General features: G+C 42.1%; 3 protein-coding genes and 1 pseudogene across 5 annotated transcripts; 2 read left to right on the forward strand and 2 right to left on the reverse strand.

The window, feature by feature from the left end:
* Positions 1-4,161: 4,161 nt before the first annotated feature.
* Positions 4,162-11,878, reverse strand: LOC110185621 (uncharacterized). 3 transcript variants are annotated; one of them, XM_086832188.1, is made up of 5 exons: positions 11,424-11,878; positions 6,414-6,854; positions 6,042-6,288; positions 5,632-5,930; positions 4,162-5,568 (listed from the first exon to the last, which is right to left on the reverse strand). In XM_086832188.1, the coding sequence occupies exons 1-5, from the start codon at positions 11,656-11,658 to the stop codon at positions 5,444-5,446; spliced, it is 1,347 nt and encodes a 448-aa protein (XP_086688314.1). In that variant the 5' UTR covers positions 11,659-11,878; the 3' UTR covers positions 4,162-5,443. The 3 variants fall into 3 exon arrangements, with proteins under 3 accessions (XP_086688314.1, XP_020810229.2, XP_086688313.1); XM_020954570.2 differs by having other exon boundaries at positions 6,414-6,851; positions 11,424-11,868; XM_086832187.1 differs by having other exon boundaries at positions 4,162-5,930; positions 6,414-6,851; positions 11,424-11,868.
* Positions 11,879-12,203: 325 nt separating this feature from the next.
* Positions 12,204-12,893, forward strand: LOC147643713 (uncharacterized; annotated as a pseudogene).
* A 449-nt stretch (positions 12,894-13,342) lies between these two features.
* On the forward strand, positions 13,343-15,565 carry LOC110185994 (iris). Its single transcript, XM_086832205.1, has 2 exons — positions 13,343-13,490; positions 14,025-15,565. Exons 1-2 carry the CDS (start codon positions 13,343-13,345, stop codon positions 14,897-14,899), a joined length of 1,023 nt encoding a protein of 340 aa, XP_086688331.1. The 3' UTR covers positions 14,900-15,565.
* On the reverse strand, positions 14,906-18,062 carry TBC1D23 (TBC1 domain family member 23). The gene is made up of 3 exons (XM_020955020.2): positions 17,789-18,062; positions 16,113-17,475; positions 14,906-16,050 (listed from the first exon to the last, which is right to left on the reverse strand). The coding sequence occupies exons 1-3, from the start codon at positions 17,803-17,805 to the stop codon at positions 15,340-15,342; spliced, it is 2,091 nt and encodes a 696-aa protein (XP_020810679.2). The 5' UTR covers positions 17,806-18,062; the 3' UTR covers positions 14,906-15,339.
* Between the last annotated feature and the right edge of the window lie 65 nt (positions 18,063-18,127).

Here is an 18,127-nt window from a genome sequence, read left to right on the forward strand (position 1 = left end):
AGGTGAACAAAATAAACTTCATATAGGAATTTTCTCATGTTTAAATATAATAGATAAAATAAAACATCATTTTATTACATTTAAGTTTACTTCTTTACTTTTATTTTTTTAATATGTCATATAATATATTCCTTTAATAATTTAATAAAGATCAAAAGAAAAGAAAATATTATGGAATCCATTTTTCAGTTAATTTACAAGTAAATCAACTTTTAGCGAATATTTTTTCTTACCAGAAAGCATAAATTTAAAATTAATTATTAATTTAATATTTTATTTTCCAATTCATCGCAATTATTATTCTTAATATTTTTATTGTAATTGAATTTTATATCACGATTATCATAGGAAAACTGTCTTAATAACTGTTTATCTTGAAAAGAAAAGGAAGCTTATATTCGAAAACTAAAGTTTAAAAAAATAATGAAGTTATATACATTTTTACATTATTTTCCTATTTATTTAGTGATAATTTCTTTGACATTTTTATAATATTGTCAAAGAAGTTTATTGTCAAACAATAGAGTTATATTTGATTTCTTATAATTTAATTTCATAAAATATAGTATAGAGTTGGAGAGCTTTAACTACTATGTCCCTGTTATAATATATCCCGAACTAATAAAAGCGTATTAAAAAGGGAAATTTCTTTCCAAAACTGAGAGACAAGTTTGTAAGGAAATGGATCGACATGGCTTAGATTGACGTTGCTGTTGATGCAGTGCAAAAGCTTATAAATATACCGTATTGCACCTCCTATGTCTGTATTATTTATAATTAAAGCAAATAAAAGGATATAAATATTATATAACTAATTATAGTAAGTATGGTACCATATGGTACCAAAATTACAAATTTAAACACCTTAATGGAATGACAGCTTTAATATCAAGAATAAATTTCTTTCTGTGCAATATGCCTAATGTTAGTTTGCTTTATATATGTATTTACTATTTGCCTCATCGCAATGGTATATAGTGACTCTTCCTCAGCTAATTTCATTTGCTTTCCATTCAATTTCATTGCCGCCAGTTCAGGTACTACATATGTACGTGCGGTTCATGTATTCGCTGGATGCGGTGGTTGTGCCCACTAAGTTTGCTTTTTACACAGCCTCGCCCACGCACGCATTTCACGCAGAGCATTCCAATGGCTGGACTCGAGGTGTTTCCGCCAATTTCGAAATTCTTCATTAATGGAAAAGTAATAACAATTTAAGAGGTTAATTTACAATCGTTGTTTTAGTAGCATTCCAATTCAATTTCAGGCAAAGTTATTTCGAATTCATTCACAAATTTATAAAATAAATGATTTCTTAATAAAGATTATACCACATATTTGTACCTAAAAATAGTTGACTTATTTATATATTCCTAATTTTGTCAGTTCTTAGAATATATATCTTAGAACAATAGTATAGGCGTATATATGTTGTAGACAATTTGAAAATAAACAAATTAGAGAGAAAAAACACTTTTAAACATTTAATTTACGACCGTTTTAGTTCAGCTTTTCAACTTAATTTATACCACTTTTAAGGACTTGAAATGTTTCAGACGAATTGTTTATTAATTAAAAATATGAATTAAAAGTAAGGGAGAAAATTGAATAATTTAATAAATAAATTATCTTTAAAGAAGAGAAATATGCGTATTTAAAGCATTTAATTTATTGGAACTTATAACCAATACTAAAATATATATGTATATTCATTATATATTTGGACAATTTAAATAAGATTAATATTATATACACGTATAGTTAAAGTCATTGATAAAAATTAAATATAACATATAGAAATATTATCAATTAAATTTGACTTATCTCAATGTCAGAGAACGAAACATTTGTCGATTCACACAGAAGATTGAAATGTATAAAATTAGAAAAGGCGAGCCACAGATTCCCCTGCTTTTGGTGTTCGCTTTCTTGTGTATGCCAAGCAATTGTTATAAAAGTGCGGGGGGAATTGACAATTACCTCGCCTTACTCAACTCAACCGGACAAAAAAATAAAAATTATATAAAATTCGTTTAAAAATTTGGACGAATAGAGACAGTTGTCTGTGTGTAAAGCGGTTATTAAACATTCAAAACGCGTGCATAAAATTAGTATAAACATGGCAAAGCCGATCTAGACCCAATGGCCCAATCGAATGTATTTATATATTATTTCCATTTTTGTTTTGGTTTTTATCCCATTCGGTGTAAGTTTTTTATACACCTCATTCGAGTCGAAGCACTGTTTATTGTTATAAACGAATTTCTTATTTGGGTTGCTAATTAACGACAATCTTACAAGTGTTTCAACGCTTCAATCTCATGATAAGAGGTGCGAAATCGTGCTGCCCGTGGGGGAATCGCTAAAACAAATGCTTTCTATGGGAGAAGAAGTCATGGGTTCGTTAACTAACTGGGTAGTTATAGCCACAGAAATATTAAACACGTTTTAAGCCCAAATTAGAAATAGCATAAAGTTTACCTAACTACTTTTCCCTACTCATTTGGCTAGCTTCTGAGTATTTTCTTTCTCGTCATTGCTCATTTGCTGATGAAATATGCAAATGTCCCTCCAGCCACCTCCCTCACTCTCCTCACGTTGGTTTCCATTCATGCCGGCAGTTCCACCTCCTCTGATGCCATTTCTCCTCAGCTTCAGGCTCCACTGCCCTCGAATCGTTATCCATCCAAACACACTCCCTCCTTTTATATATGTATATATATATATATATATTTTTTTTTTTGCAATTTTCTGTGTTGTTTGTATTTACATATTTAGTTTTCCTTGGCCATATGGCGATTTGGGGTAGAGCCGGGAAGTTGTGTTACAGCCTGCAACTGACAAATGATGGTCCACTTCCGATAAGATATGAAGTACGGTACAAATCTGCAGGCGAAACATAAGTTTTGATTTCGAAATGCTTGTACATTTCACTAAAAAAAGTGTTAGCACGAAATTTCACCTCAATTATATGATAATAATAATAATTATACAACACTGTAAAAGCGCAAAAACAATCCGAATGTGCATAATTGTGGAAGAATTTAAAATATTAAATTCAGTAATCCTCTGAAATTCCTCAATAAATGTCTATCACATGTATTAATTGAAGTTATTTAAAATGAAACATATAACAGAAAATAATTTAAAAAAGCCTTTCCCATTCATATTTCGATAATTTTTTTAAATGGATTAGTGGACTTTATCGAGTTTCAAGTATTTGTTTTTTCTTAGATTTATTTATTCTGTTTTGCCCGTTGTTCTGTACTTAAAAAGAGATGATAAAATAGAATATAATTGATGATTGGGTTAGTGTCCGTCCAATTAAACTGTAATCCTTTAAGATTATAGAGGGCAACCCATAGTCGTTATATTTCCATCGATTCCCCTCCGAAATAAATGTAAAACAGAGTACCCACAAATGCATTTTAGTATCTGGACCTCAGTGTTTTGTTTATTTGCCTTACTGTTTATGGTATTGTTTATGGCTGAAAAGGTCTCGGGATGATGGGGACTGGGTCTGTTTGCATAAAGTCGACCTCATCAAGCGTCCGAGTCCGCGTCCGGGCCAGAACTTTGTTTTCAACGTCCAGTTGCCACAATGGGGACTTCATGGCTGCTTGGTTCCTCTCTGGCGGACACGGTCCCCGTGTCATTTGGATTTGCATGGAACATTAAAGAAGTACAACGGCGTGTGTGCCCTCAGGCAAGAACAAAGTACTGGCTTCTGATGAGAGATGATGAAACAAACGCATAGCCCCAATCGGTTGATGTCAACGCGTGTGTGCGGAGGCCAATTGGTTTTTATTAAATTTTTGGCACACACTTTGATAACTGAGTGTGTTGTAGAGTTCCCCAAAATTTTCGAATTTCCTTCTGTGGATGTGTGTTTAGCTTTTAATTGGCGTTCATTGAATTGTCTCCCAATTTTCATTTATTTAACTTTCCTTTCCACTTGGTCTTGGGTTCTTTTGAAAATGATTTTTATGACTTTTTCATTGAAAAGCTGTTAATGTTACTGCGCAGAGACTCGTCCAGCTAATTGCTACCGAAACTATACCGAAATTGACACATTTCGAAGCAAAAGTGCTCCATTTCTAGCCAGGTCAATGTCCTCCGGAGAAACCTGTAAAAGAAACCCCATAATGATCCAATGTTTCGTTGGTTTTCAAACCAAAGACATGTTTATTTAATCGTAAATCAGTTGCTTGTAAATAAATATATATATTTTAAATTAAGCTCGCGCAAAGAACTTAAGGCGTAAATAAAAGGCCAAATATTCAGGGACCCGAAAAAGTGTAAGGGAAAATATATGTATATATTGTATGTCAAAACGTATTTCATAGTTACTTGAGTGTTCATATTCATATATATATATTTCATATTGTATTGTATACACACACACATATAGGCTATTAATGCATTTTAAATACTCGTCCAATTCGTGTATCTCTGTATAAGTAATTATATAATTTAGTTTCTCATATTCCATATAGTACATATGTATATGTATATTTGATTATTACCAAAAAACAGTCAGACAATTTCATTCAAATCAAATGTACGCCTCTCCTTCGTGCGGCATCGAATATTTTAAATATTTGAGCCCTGAGCCATTTCTTTGACAAAAAGTTTAGCATATTTGTATACATATATATCATACTATATATTATTAGCGGTTATTCAGTATATCGTTAGGTGTCTATATACGATTAAAATTCTCATCGAGTGATCGTCTTGTCCCAAGTCGGCGCGTGTCTGTATAAAACGATGCATTCCTGTGTAGCGCTGTGTGTTGGTTTCGTGGCTTCAATAATGATTTAGTTTTCTTTTTGTTAGTTTTCGATTAAAGCAGCTCATAGATGGCATGACATCATAGCATCTGAGCCGGGATTCGGCTCATAGATATACATATATATTTTATATATATATTTGAACATTCTCTTCTCAATGTTTGTACTAGTAGGGAAGCCTCTAGTTCGATAAGTACTTGGTGTAAGATACTGATAGTTTAGCTCTCTCACTTGGCTTTAGTGGTAATTGTACATTTAGTTGCCATAGACATTGATTCTTATATGGATTATAGTTAGTGGCTTAGATTCGGTTTAGTTTCGCTTCATTTCTGGGCTAGATCGGGGTCGGTTGGGTTTCGTGGGACAAAATCGCAGAGCCCTGTTGTTCACATTGATTTGATTATGTTCCTCGCGACGGACATGGCTAAGGCCCGTGTATGTATATGCATATAACAATAGGTTAGTTACTGGTAATTGGTTTAAAATTGAAGTTCTACACAAAAATTGCACACGAGTTGAGTTCACTCTATCTCAATACTATAATTGAATTCGAAATGTTGGATATTGGATTATGTTCAATGCTCAAAATAACGAGAAATACTCCTCCGGGGGCCTTTACAACACTATTAACTATCGATGCATTCGGATCTTTAGAAGTACTTCTCGCCATTATAGCTGGATCCGCGCTCGGCCACCGGCTCGTTCATGAACTGGCTCTGGCTCACAGATCGCTTCTTCTTGGCCACCATATATCGCTGCTTCGGTGACCCAAATCCTACAAAAAGCAATTTGAAATGAAATACATTCCCTCTGCGGTCAAAAACAGATTCAGACTTACGGCTATTGAGGCCATTGTACTTGTGCTGGCGGGGCACATACTCGTACTTGGGCATCACCTGACTCTGGGTCTCCAATGGCAATCCGTAGTAGTCCACCAGACCGGGTTGAGCCTGGGCCTGGACGGGCACATCCATCCAGCTACCCGCTGGCACATAGTCCAGGTCATCGGAGCTGATCATGGGCACTGGCCCGGAGCTCTCCACATCGCTCTCCTTGCGCGCCCGCTCTCCGGCCTCCACCAATGCGACCAGGGCCAACATGTCGGCGGGATTCAGCTTGGTAGTGTCGCGTTTCAGTCTAAAAGATATAATAAAAATGATCAAAATTATAATAAAAGAAATATTTCGTATTGGTTTTTTTATTAGTTTCTTTTTTTTTATTACTCATACGCCATGGTGTCCCACTTACCGCATATCATTGAAGCGCCGATACTTGTTGAGGTTAATATTTTCGCTATTATAGGCACTTCCACTGCTGGCACCATTAGGGTTGGCCAAGTTATAGAAGATTCCACGCTTGTTCCTGTCATCCAGGTTGTAGTTCCGGTTGGCATAAGTCAGCGGCACCGACAGGGGAATACTCTCCAGATAGGCCTCGGCATTCAGCAGGTTTTGCAGATTATCGTAGGCCTTATTCCGGGCACCCGAGCCACTCACTAAATCGAAAGTGGAATTTAAAACTTAATTAAATAAATATCTACTTTAAATAAGACTTGAAGATTAAAATGAAAACTCTATATAGAATCGTTAAAGGGCTTATAATATCCGGAAGTTTACGAACCTCTTCGCTCTGGCACATAATCATCGATCTCCTGGAGATCCCGCTCGCCATAGTTGACGGGAACAGATGCTTCGTAGTCGTCGGACCAGACACCCTGCGGCACATCGCTGCCGTAGTCGCTGGGCGCCAGGTACGGATTGTACTCGTAGTTGATGCCTCTCTTGCGCATCGTGGAGCTGGCCACCGCCTCCTCCAAGGCGGTGGGTTCCTCCTGATACTGCTGCTGGCTGTTTTGGGCGGCGGCAGCGACTGCGGCCAGGATCTCGTCGTTGCTGGGCAGGGCATAGACCCCGGATGGCCCCTGTTGCGGCTGCTGGTTGACTACCGCCGGACTGTTGCTCCTGGCAGCGGGGGCATTGCTAAAGGAAGCGGGCACAATTTCCGGGCTGGACTTCTTGTCGGCCGTGGGCACGGCGGTGGCCTCCTCCGAGCGCTTGGCTGCTGGAAAGTGGTAAAAGAGGGAAGACACACAAATTGAAATTGAATTGAAATTCCCCATTGCCCACTTTCGGGCACTCTAATTTTCCATTTCCCATTTCCCGGAGCTGATTCAATAAATTCGCAACCCCTGGCCGTTGCCACTCGCCGTTGCCCGGTGACCGCAAAACCAATTAGCCGCCGTCCACCAACGAGTTCCATAATTGTTTTATACACTCGAACATATTTCGCGGTCGGCGCTAATTGCTTTTAGCGCTCCGACAGCCGGCTTTATGGCTATGCGCTTATGTAATTCCCATGAAGAGCGGCCCCCTGCAGCTGGGTCGTCCTTAAGCCAGTCGTCTTTCGCCCCAAGAACTTGACTGGACCGACCTTATTAATCCTAATCACATTTGCCGCTGCTGCCAATCGAAAGGGGTGGCTGTCCTTACGCAACAGCTGCTCCGCTAATTGGCCCAGCTTAATTTCCCCCCTTTCTGAGCTCCAGAGCTCCGGAGCTCCGGACTCAGCCGGAATTGAATGATAATCGAGCGCAGGCAGCCGGCAATTAAGCTTTAGTTAACACTTGACATGATCCCTCCACATGACCGATTTGAGGCGATTATTCCAACTCTACATCGTCAACACCCAGGTGGAGCAGGCGTTCCGGGCGTGACTGAAACTCGTTGAAGTTTCCATCCGCGGATTTAGCATTTCGCAAGGTTCTGCAAATTACCATACTTATACTTCTATATATGAATATATATATTTGGGGGGATTTTTGGATTGATTCTCTTCGGAACTCTATCAGATAATGCTTATCTAGTTTGCAACTTTGATGGGGCTCGATTATCGAGAAAAGAGATATCACAGGGCCTAAAGTGGAGACTGATAGATACCAAATGGCTATGATTTATACGACCTCGAAACGATTAATGTGTTATTAACTTGTGCCAATTGACTGCCGCGTCATCAGATGCGACCACAGGTGAGCTGGATATCAGGAAATGGTAACCCATAAAATTATAATGCTTTTTGGAGCAGTACTTAGATCATATTGTATGTAGACCTTTAGCCAAAATAAAAAACATACATAAGGCCTTAATCATTTAGCAAGTAAAATAGAGATTGGAAGTCCTTGCAACAGGTCTCTAAAAATATGCAATACAACTTGAGCAGTGCCAAAATTTAATGTGATTTTATACTAAAATAGAGTCCAGAGCAATTAAAATATTTCTTTATAAAAAATTTAATAAATTAATCGCAGTGGTGACGCATTACGCCACATCTGAGACCCATTCACCTGCTGGTATGGACTCTTTCTGAGAAACTGTGACCCAGCTCTATGAAATTCTAGCTCAGCTGGGCAACAAGTGTACATACTTTAAGGGAACACAGTTTATGGATTACACGTAACCCAGTTTACAATGCCCAAGAGTCCTTGGGAGTCAGCTAACAATTCCTGAAGCCTTCTGGCTAAATGATTCCAAGAATCCAAAGTCATTTAATACCAGCAATTCTCGTGTTTCGCTTGAACTTGTTTTTTACTTTTATTTTCTGCTGTTAAATATGGATTGTCCTGCTCTCTGATGTCCATCAAATGGGGGGTGCTGGGAGGGGGGTCATAAATGCCACAAAAAAATAACAGGCAAGAAAATTCCATACTCTGACGTTGGTCTCGTTGCTTTTTTGTTTGTGCTTTTCCCTGAGCAGCCACCACACTCTCTGTGTTCGCTGAACTGTAAAAGTATCAACAAGTTGTTTGCTCTCCACACCCATACATGCGCAGAGATTAGGGGTGACAGGAGGAGGTGGTTGGGTTGGGGTGGGTTGGATTGGGTGGCCCAAAGAGTGGGTGTTGGCCCTGATCCTGGGCAAGCAGCTGTTCGGAAAGTCGGGCCGCCACATGAACACAATTAACGCTCTGGCTAAGTGCGCTGCTGGCCATGGGCTCCTTTCTCTTCTTCTCCTGTCATTGTATTTTCCCCAGAAATAACTCAATAACGGTGGCATATGGAAAAATTTATGCCATCAAAAAATATGGAGAGAGGGAAATGCGATTTGCTTGGGAGCCTGCGGTTGCGGTGATGGGATCAGGATCGGGATCAGCGCTGTGCCGACCCAGGTCCTTCACTCCCTGAATATTTCATATCCCCTCGATGGGTGACAGGAGGAGGCAGCGCAGCCATTGCTTTTATAAATATTTAATGTGCACACTCGACTGCCGCCGCTGCTGGTGCGTAAATTAAACGGAAACGCAAACGCAGAGGCAAACGCAAGGGGTGGACCCTATTTCGCTTTGCATTTTAAAGAGTGTCAAGAGGCCCAACAGCTGGGCGCTTGAAGGCTGGGCCACGCTGTTTGACTTTGTCATTAAGCTGCCATATGTAATTTAATAAACACGCAGAGAGGCCGGACTTCTTAGGGGACTTAATAAATCTATTTAGGGCGAACCCCATCTGAGGGGAAAACAATCTATTCAAAGTTTAAGGGGTAGAATTACCTTGAAGAGTATTTCGGTAAGGTTAACACTATAAATGTGACATGAAATTAGTTGAAAAGTCTATAAACAACTGCTTTAGTTAATATTTATCAGCTTTTGATATACGTATTTATAGCAAATATGTATACCATTTGGGGTTTTAAATACAAATAAATACAAATTAGGCTCTAAACACCTGGTGACTTGCAAATTTAGGCTTATTTCCAGTAAAGTCCTTTCTGTGCCATATGCTGTCCATATAGATTTTAATTGGATTAAATTCGTAGCTTTCCAGACAAATTGTCCACCCCAAATTCAATTTATTACATTCGTTTTTTTTTACGTGAGACCTGCGCTTGACATTTTGATGTGGCCGCCATTGGCTTTGGGCGATTGACATTTGACCGAAAGCCAAGTTAACTTGCTTTCCCTTTTTTGGCCTTTGTTTCTGCGGTTTTCGGTTGCGAGCGCTAACGAACGTGTTGCATACATTTGGGCGCCATGGAAAACAAGAACTGAAAAATGGGGGCTGGAAAGGTCTTAACAGCTTAAGGCCAGATGCAAACTTAAAGGCTCAATCCTGCGGTGGGCTGAATAAGAAGCTTGAGCTGGAGCTGGAGCTGGAGCTGGAGCTGGAGCCGGGTACCCTGGGGGCACATCCCAGCAGAGATGTGGTGAAGGACGCGATGCTAGGCGAGTGGCGCCAGGCAAGCAGAAAGACCAGAAATCGCAGAAGGGGCTGAAAACTTTCGCCTTTGCTTAACTCGCTGTCTAAAAATAGAAATGAAATCGCGCGCACGTACACACACTTTGCCAACAAGGAGGGCAAACACACACAACACACTGGCATAAATGCTCAACCATACACAAGGCTGTGTGTGTGTGTGTGTGTGTACAAAGGAGGCTGGCCGCCATTTTGTGTGGCAAACGCCTACGCGATGTTTACTGCGCTATAGCTCGATGTAGGTGTGTGTGTGTGGCTGTGTTGGTGTGCTTTCTGTTACATATATGTATGGGCAAAGTAGGTGCACTGAGGAAAAAGTGTCATATTGCCCAATTACGGAAGTTGTAATGCAGGGTACAATTTTATTATGTATTTTAAAAACTGTTTTGAGAACATTGTTAAGGCGATTTTCTTAAAAATAACAATTTATACCCAAATTTAAAAGCTCTAAACTATATTAATCAGATACGAGTTATATAACTAGTACAGAGATTCATTTTTCAATCTTGCTTAGAAAAATAAATTATCATAAAACTGAATCCTTATAAATGTTATATAGTTATATGCATATATAAAAGTTGTTAAGCTTTCTATATCTATCAATTATATATATCAATCTCTAAAGACGTGAAAAGAGATTTTTATTTATGTTACATAATATTTAAAATTTTTTTGATGGTGCTAAAGAAACATTTTGGGGTTCAAAAACCCTACATTTTAAATCTAAATTAGGCTAAATAATTTAGCATTGTAAGTTCTGAATTAGAATAGATGAAATGTTGTTCAAAATATGTACAAATGGAGATTTACCTAAATTATATAAATCAATTCGTAATAGTGACCGTGAGATAATTTTTTGTTTTTACTGTAACATTAAAATCAAGGAAACTTATTGTGAAGTAGACGGAAAACGTTCGTTTTTTTCGCAGTGTACAGATAGTAATGATTCACTAAGCCAGTGAAAAACAACAACCGCAGGATGGAAATTTGTGAAAACGTGCAGAATGGACGGGGAGGTGCGTGGGCGAGCAAGACAAGACAGCGACAGCTGTCGTCCTGGCGCAAAACACCTACGCAATTTCCTGGCGAACAACGAGCGGGAAATGGGAAATGGAAAATGCTAAATGAGATGAGCTCCATCGTAAGGGAGCCACTCGAGCGGATGCCAGTGGGTCGGCAGAAGGAGAATGAGCAGGAGCTCGCTCATGCTCACGCCCACGCATCCACCGAACAGGAGCAACATAAGCTGATTTCGCCTAGGGCCGAGGGCGAGCATTTTTCAAAACTCGAAATTTCTCAATGACCTTTAACATTAACTGCAACGAGTGTGGGCGGATTGGTGGGAGCTGAGCTCCACCCACAGGGCCACCAGAACTTTGCCACTCACCTGCTGCCGGTTGTTGCTGCTGATGCTGCTCTTGAAGCTGTTGTTGCTGCTGTTGCTGCTGATGCTCCTGCTGTAGCTGGAGCTTATTGCTGGCACTGGTGGAAAGCTCCGAGTTCTGGGCGAGCACGGAGGCGGGCACCGCCCGGATCTCGACCAGGAGCAGTGGGCTTAGGCACAGGATCAGGGCAAGCGCCATCATGGGATTGCGCCGCCGCTGCAGTGACATGTGTCGCATGTTGCACCTACGGTGTTAACGGATTGGGGCACTTCACAAACAGGCTGTCTCCCAAACGGTCCTCGGGCTCTTCGGATGTGACTGGGTGACTGGGAAGTCGACTCCTGGCTGCTGGTCTCCGTGTCTCCTCTCAGAGGTTCGCGCCCTTCGACTGTTCTGAATGAACTGACGTACCAGCGCCGCAGTGCAACAGTTTTTAACGGACTGGCCTCGATTCCGTGCCGTTGGCCGTGTTTGCAGCCCCAGTCCCGGTGGGCAGCCTCTCCGCATTCCGGCTCCCGCTGCTCCCGAGTCGTCTGCACACAACCTACGTCACTCTCATTGATAAGAATTGCGGACCTCGACGGAGCCTGCTTACGTAGGTTCATCGGGGGGCAGCCAGTTCTAGTGCAGGGCGCCTGCGCCGGGTCTGCAAAGAGCAGCGCCACTGCTTGGTCACATAATAGAGCTGCGAGCTGCTGGTTAATATGGAAAATATGTCTGTATGACACAGGCTCGTAAATACATTAAAGAACTTACTATTTTTATTTTGCTGATGTGAAACAATGATATATATTAGTTTTTGTGGTATAGCCATGTGGGACTGGACCATATAAGCCACCTTCGATTTGGCGCAACTTTTTCGGGAATCTGACGTTTTAAAGAAAGGCTTTCAAAGTCTTAAAACATTTTGCGAAACTACCGGTTTTGAGATTTGTAATAATTCCCTTATATTGGAACTGATTGATTACGGTGACACCATCCTATATAGAGGCCTGGCTAAGAGGGCGGATCCGCAGGATTTTAGGCTTAAACAACTTCCATTAGGAGATGATCAGACCGCCGACTTGTTGACAGATAAATATTCCGTTGTTAACATCACAAAAAATGTAAATGGCGGTGTGATAAATCGTATACATCTATGAAATGCTCAATGATCTTAAGGCTGATATATTCTCCATCTCTAAAGAAACCAACTCATTAAAAGGTCACATTAACATCGGCATTTCAGGAAAAACTGACACCACTGATCCTTTCCGTCCAGCAGCTGGAGACGGGATCCTCAGGATTAAGCCCATATTCCGGCAGTCCGACGACTGCCCGTCGACCAATCAACCACCTTCGACGTTTACCGTATCGCCTCCGTAAGTGCCCACCAGCTGGACGAAAATCATATGGTCTTTCCAATCAAAGTGCCCCTGATCGATGCGGAACTGTTCAGTCTTTACCACCTGACACAGCCGTGTGTTCAGTAATCGTCCTGATTGCCATACTACTCTCCTTGGTCGCTACAATCGTAGAAGGGATTTTAAAGAAGCTCAGAATCCAGGGAATGATCCAGTGGATGATATCCACCGCCCACAAGTCAAAACCAATGATATCAAAGATGGAAATCTTCCTCTTCTGGTAAAATCGCTATAAGAAAATACAATGACATTGCTCTGTATTTGTTTGTGCTCACCAGAAATACACATTTTCCTTAAAATGCATTTATTCTTTACATTTTTGTTCATCTAACTTTATATGGAATAATTATTGTTGTTTCAGCATCAGTTTGAATCAAAACAAAGAAAATTCAATCTTTGAAGTTACCCATCTGTTTACGAGAATGCCAGGTCAGCACAAATCTAAAGCCCAGCAAAATCTAACATCAGAGATCGCTTTGCAGTCAGAAAAGAGCAATCCAAGAAGACGGACTAAAAACATGGCAATGCCGTCGATCTTTATATTCCTGAGCTTGTGTATCATCATCTCCCAAGAGGCTTCAGTAAGCTATGGACCCTTTGAAAATGGAAATCCTGTGACCTTTATGGGATTCAATAATAATCTTGGCACCTATATCGAGTACAAAGGTCAAGCTAGAATCGACCTTGGTCAACATTCCTGGCGAGTTGCCTATGACATTGAAGTATACTACATCAGCCAAGAATTATTTCTTAACGGTTTTAAAGCTATTAACAAATACGTTATTTTACCGGAGTGGCGCGAACTGGCAGCCGATTCTAATACAAATACGTTATTAGACACCTTTCATCAATTAAGTACGATTAATGACAAAATGTAAGTAGTTATTTAACTTTCCAATTTATTATTACTCACGATATGCAATTTATACAAGGACTACGCAATTATACATAAATTTAAATGGCCCTTGGAACACTCTTAGAAATCAAGTAAAAGAGTTTTCGGAAAACCCCGATGGTAATTTTACCAATATAATATTATTCATTAATCTCAGACATGTGGCTTCGATTATGGAAAAAGCAGCAAGTCGTCTTCTTGAAAAAATTAAGTCCGCACAACTTAATAATTCATTTCCATTGGATACAAGAGTTTTGGACGAGATCATGACAGAATTGAACATCACGATGTCTGATTTCCATAAGACGCAACAATAAAGGTTGGGAAACTGAACAATAAAACACTGGCCTTCGATTATAAAATTCCAAAGATCGATAGCCAACCGTTTAATATTTACCGTTTGACACCAATCCCAAAAGTGCATCGGAATGGCACAATCGAGATTTTGGATACCGGTGCCCCCTACCTCGCTGTCAATAATATGAGGGACAGGTATTTCGGACTCCACGACTTGAAAAACTGCTTAGAGCTGGAAAATAATAGATTTATTTGCAAGCCACCTATAATATATAAAATAAAAAATGCAGAGGATCTTCCCTGCGGTGTGGCTGCTGTCCTAAATCAGTCGTCCTCTACCTGTACATCCCATCTTGTTGTGCGACAATCTTTATTGACAGCACTTCTCGCACCAAATTCCTGGATGGTGACTGTTACAAAAGAGGCGCCTTTGCTTGGGCTCTGCTCCGCTGATAATTATGAGAATGAACTTAAGATAAACAGTAGCGGTATCCTTAGGATTCGAGGTGACTGCACCATCCAGTTGGGCACATCTGTTGTGCTTCAAAGAGAGCGCCGGGACTGGAGAGATTCAAATCTGGAATACGCATCTCTGCAGACTAAAACCGAAACTGCCATGAATGTTGATCTCTTCCAATCGCACGTTGACCAAGTTATTCGGGACTCAATAAAAAAGCTAAAGGAGGAGCAAATACAACCGGGAACCATTTATTATCCATATGTCATCGGTGCAGGTGTTCTGCTTACAATTGTCCTGTTTATGGCCCTACTTTATAGGCACCTACGCCCACATCCCCGAAATGATGGACTAAACGGCGCATTCCAAAAGCTACGCGTTGACTTCCGCACCCGATCGGGAAAGGCTGATACCAACACAGAATAGAGTTAGTTTTTGTGTCGATTATAATACAGATTTATTTGTTTGGTTTTAAATTGCAATAAATATTAGTTAGTTACTCTCTTCATGTACACGTTGTAAGTCTCAAGGCTTCTCTTAAGGTTACCCTTATCTTCGCACCTGGAAATTTAGAAAAATCTGGGCTAGCGTTGTGACAGTCCGGGATCCGTCCGAGTGCGCTATGTTACATTTGCATCGAGGCCCTCGTTTTACTATAAGAACTACAATTTGTCAGCTACTACAACAAGGAAAACATTGCCAATTAAAAACTATTTGCAGCGCTCTCGCCTGCGCATTGCACTTTTCGTCTCTGTTTAACTGTCCATGTCTGATTTTGTATGAAAAATAAGGCTTTAGGCTTTTGGGGGAAGGGAAGCAGGGCGGAGAAAAGCATATCAAGGGATACTCTACTTCCCTATATATCTCTACTTGGCGTTGTCCAGCAGCTCCATTATATGCTGGGAGACCATGGCCGTTGCCTTGGCGGCATTTGGGATGAGGAAGCGGTCCATGTCCGTAATGAGCAGGCCGTCGCCGTCTGGAAAGCCGTACTTAAAGGTGATCAGGTCGCGATGCCGCTTCTTGGCGGTTATCTTCACGATGCTGGCTAGCGGGCGGCGCACCATTATTTGCGCCTGGCCGCGTCCCAGCTCCCGCAGCACCACCAGCTGGCCGGGTGTGATAATCAGGTGGCTATCGTACATATAGCCGCTCATATGCACTTCCTGGCACTTGAACGCATTGATGATGTCCGCCGTCTTGAAAAACTGGTTCAGATTCACGATCTCCTTACCATCGCCGGCCAGCGTGGGAGCATCCCGCTCTCCTTCCGCCCCACCGTCAAGGGCATCCTCGTTTTCGTCATCGATGCTGAAGACGGGTGCCACGTTGCGGTATCGCTTCCCATTCCGTTCCTTGGCACTCACATGGCGTTCCTGGGCTGGTGCTGCCTGCATTCCGTTGCTGTTTAAATTGGAACTGCTGCCAGAGGCACCGCCGTTCGCACTGGGATTTACGATGATGTCAAGGAGCTTGCCCTTAACCTCAGCCGACTTGGACTTCATCGCGGCGGAGAACTTGCTGAACAGATCCGTGGACGAGGGTCCGGCCGAGACTTTTGTGGTCGCGGATTTCGACTGAAAGAGGGGAATGCAGAGTATTACAGGTTGTAGATGTCTGGAAGTGGTCTTGGCTTTACCTGCTGGACATTGTGCTGCTGGCAGACGAGGCACTTACGCGCATTATGGTCCTCCAGGCAGTCGGCCATATGGTCGCCAAAGTAATCGTGGATGGATGCATAACCGCCCGTCAGCAGCGACACATAGTGAGTGTTCTTCTGCAGGAATGAGGCCACCACCATGTGTGTGTATTGATCCTCCTCCACTCGCCCGCTGCCCATGAAGCATAAGTGTTCGCCGCCGGCATTCGAGTTGGCCTCAATGGCCTGGCGCTGGGCTGTGAGCAGTCCCTGGACGGCGGTGGCGAAGGCGACCGGTTCCTGGAGCATCAAATTGCAGTCCAGATGGAATGCCGTGGACAGGTGTCCGGCGTTGTATTGCTCCGCGGGACGGCAGTCGACAAGAAAGAATCGCACCGCGTCGGGCACCGGGAACTCGGTGGCCGAGTTCTCCACAAGCTCGTAGACGGAGACGGGTAGACACAGGGCCTGCGATACCTTGTTGGCCTCGTCCTGGCTGCGCGGTGTGTCGTTCTGTTTGCCATACAGCGCCTTGAGATAGTCCGTCTTGAAGGAAGTGGGCGTCTTGAGCGCATAGTACTGGGCCAGGGAGCAGAAATCGGGGACGTCATCCACCTCCAACGCACACGGCATATTACCGAGGAACTTAATGATTTCCTCTTTGGACGAGGTGCGCATCTGCAGGATCTGTTCTCTGCCGTTGATCAGGATGATCAGTGCCAGAAAAAAGACCATAAATGGGTCGGCGTTCTGGAAATACAAGTCCCACATGCCAATGATCACCGACAGGCTGCTACAGGAGGTAAATAGAGACTGAAACCACGACAGCGAGTACAGATCTGGCGTGATCTTCTTGGTATCCAGCAGGGTGCACAGCTCTGGGTCGTGGTAAAGCAGTAGCAATCGGAAGACGTGGAAGACGTTACCCTTGGGCCGACAGCCCTTGGGTATGTAGGTGTCCCGTATCGCCTCGAACAAATTAAAGGTGTCGGAGCGGTTGAGCTTTAGAGCGAACAGCGGGAGCAACAGCTCAATCCAGCCGTTATCGGGCTCGTACTGCAGATTCCGGTTCTTGCAGTAAAACGTGATGATGGACTCCAAATCGGATACAACCGATACTTTGTCCTCCTCGTCATTACCCATGCGATCGACGTGCCGCTGGCAATCCTCACGCAGCTGGCTTTGGAAGGGCAGGTCGTAGATCTCGTTGAAAAGCGACATCTGGTCAGATTTGTGCCGCACATCCAGGCACACCTGCCACACGTCCGGGCGCAGGGCCTCCGGCAGAGCCTTGCCCTTGCAAATGCCATAGATGTCGTTCACGTTGCAGTCATCCAGCAGCGCCGACTCCAGCTCAATTATCCTGCGAATGAGATGTTATAATTGTTATTGTTGTCAGTGGCTTCTTTTTAGTCATCTAGCGGAGTAGGTCGCCGACGTCAACGTGTCTCTATAAACAGCTGCTGCTTGTTGCGAGCACTGCTGATAAGGTCTAGCCCCCCAGGCGCCTCCACCCCGCCGACCCAGCACCGAGATGCTGACTCAGTCGCTTGGAGCAACCTTGGGGTATCTCAACTCCTTGCCACAGCGCAGGAGGCTTCTGGAGAAACTACCTTCATGTGTGCAGGGCTAAAATAGCGCATGTTGTTGACGTTGCTCTAATGTTTATTATTTACCACATATTCTCCTCCATTCCAACTCCACTGCTAAGTTCTGCTGTCGCCTGCCAAATGTCTGTGCAGTGCTTGCCGTTTCCAAATGGACGTTATTAGTGCACACTCTTTAGCTTGAGCTGGCTAGGCAGCAGGAGCATTTTATTGAATATTTCAAAATAGCGAATTATTTTTATATTCCGAATTTATTTTGATCGAAAATTTAGTGTGAACAGTGTGACCGTAGAGAAAATATATATGCGTTCTTAAAAATACCACGTTAATAAGGCGCCAAATACTAAATACCATAAATTAAAATAAATTTAAATTACCAACCTTGAAAACTGTGTCTTATAGGTGAAG

Source organism: Drosophila serrata, unplaced genomic scaffold (genome assembly GCF_035046125.1).
Source record: "Drosophila serrata isolate PLE 108 unplaced genomic scaffold, ASM3504612v1 contig_245, whole genome shotgun sequence".
Classification (NCBI taxonomy): domain Eukaryota; kingdom Metazoa; phylum Arthropoda; class Insecta; order Diptera; family Drosophilidae; genus Drosophila; species Drosophila serrata.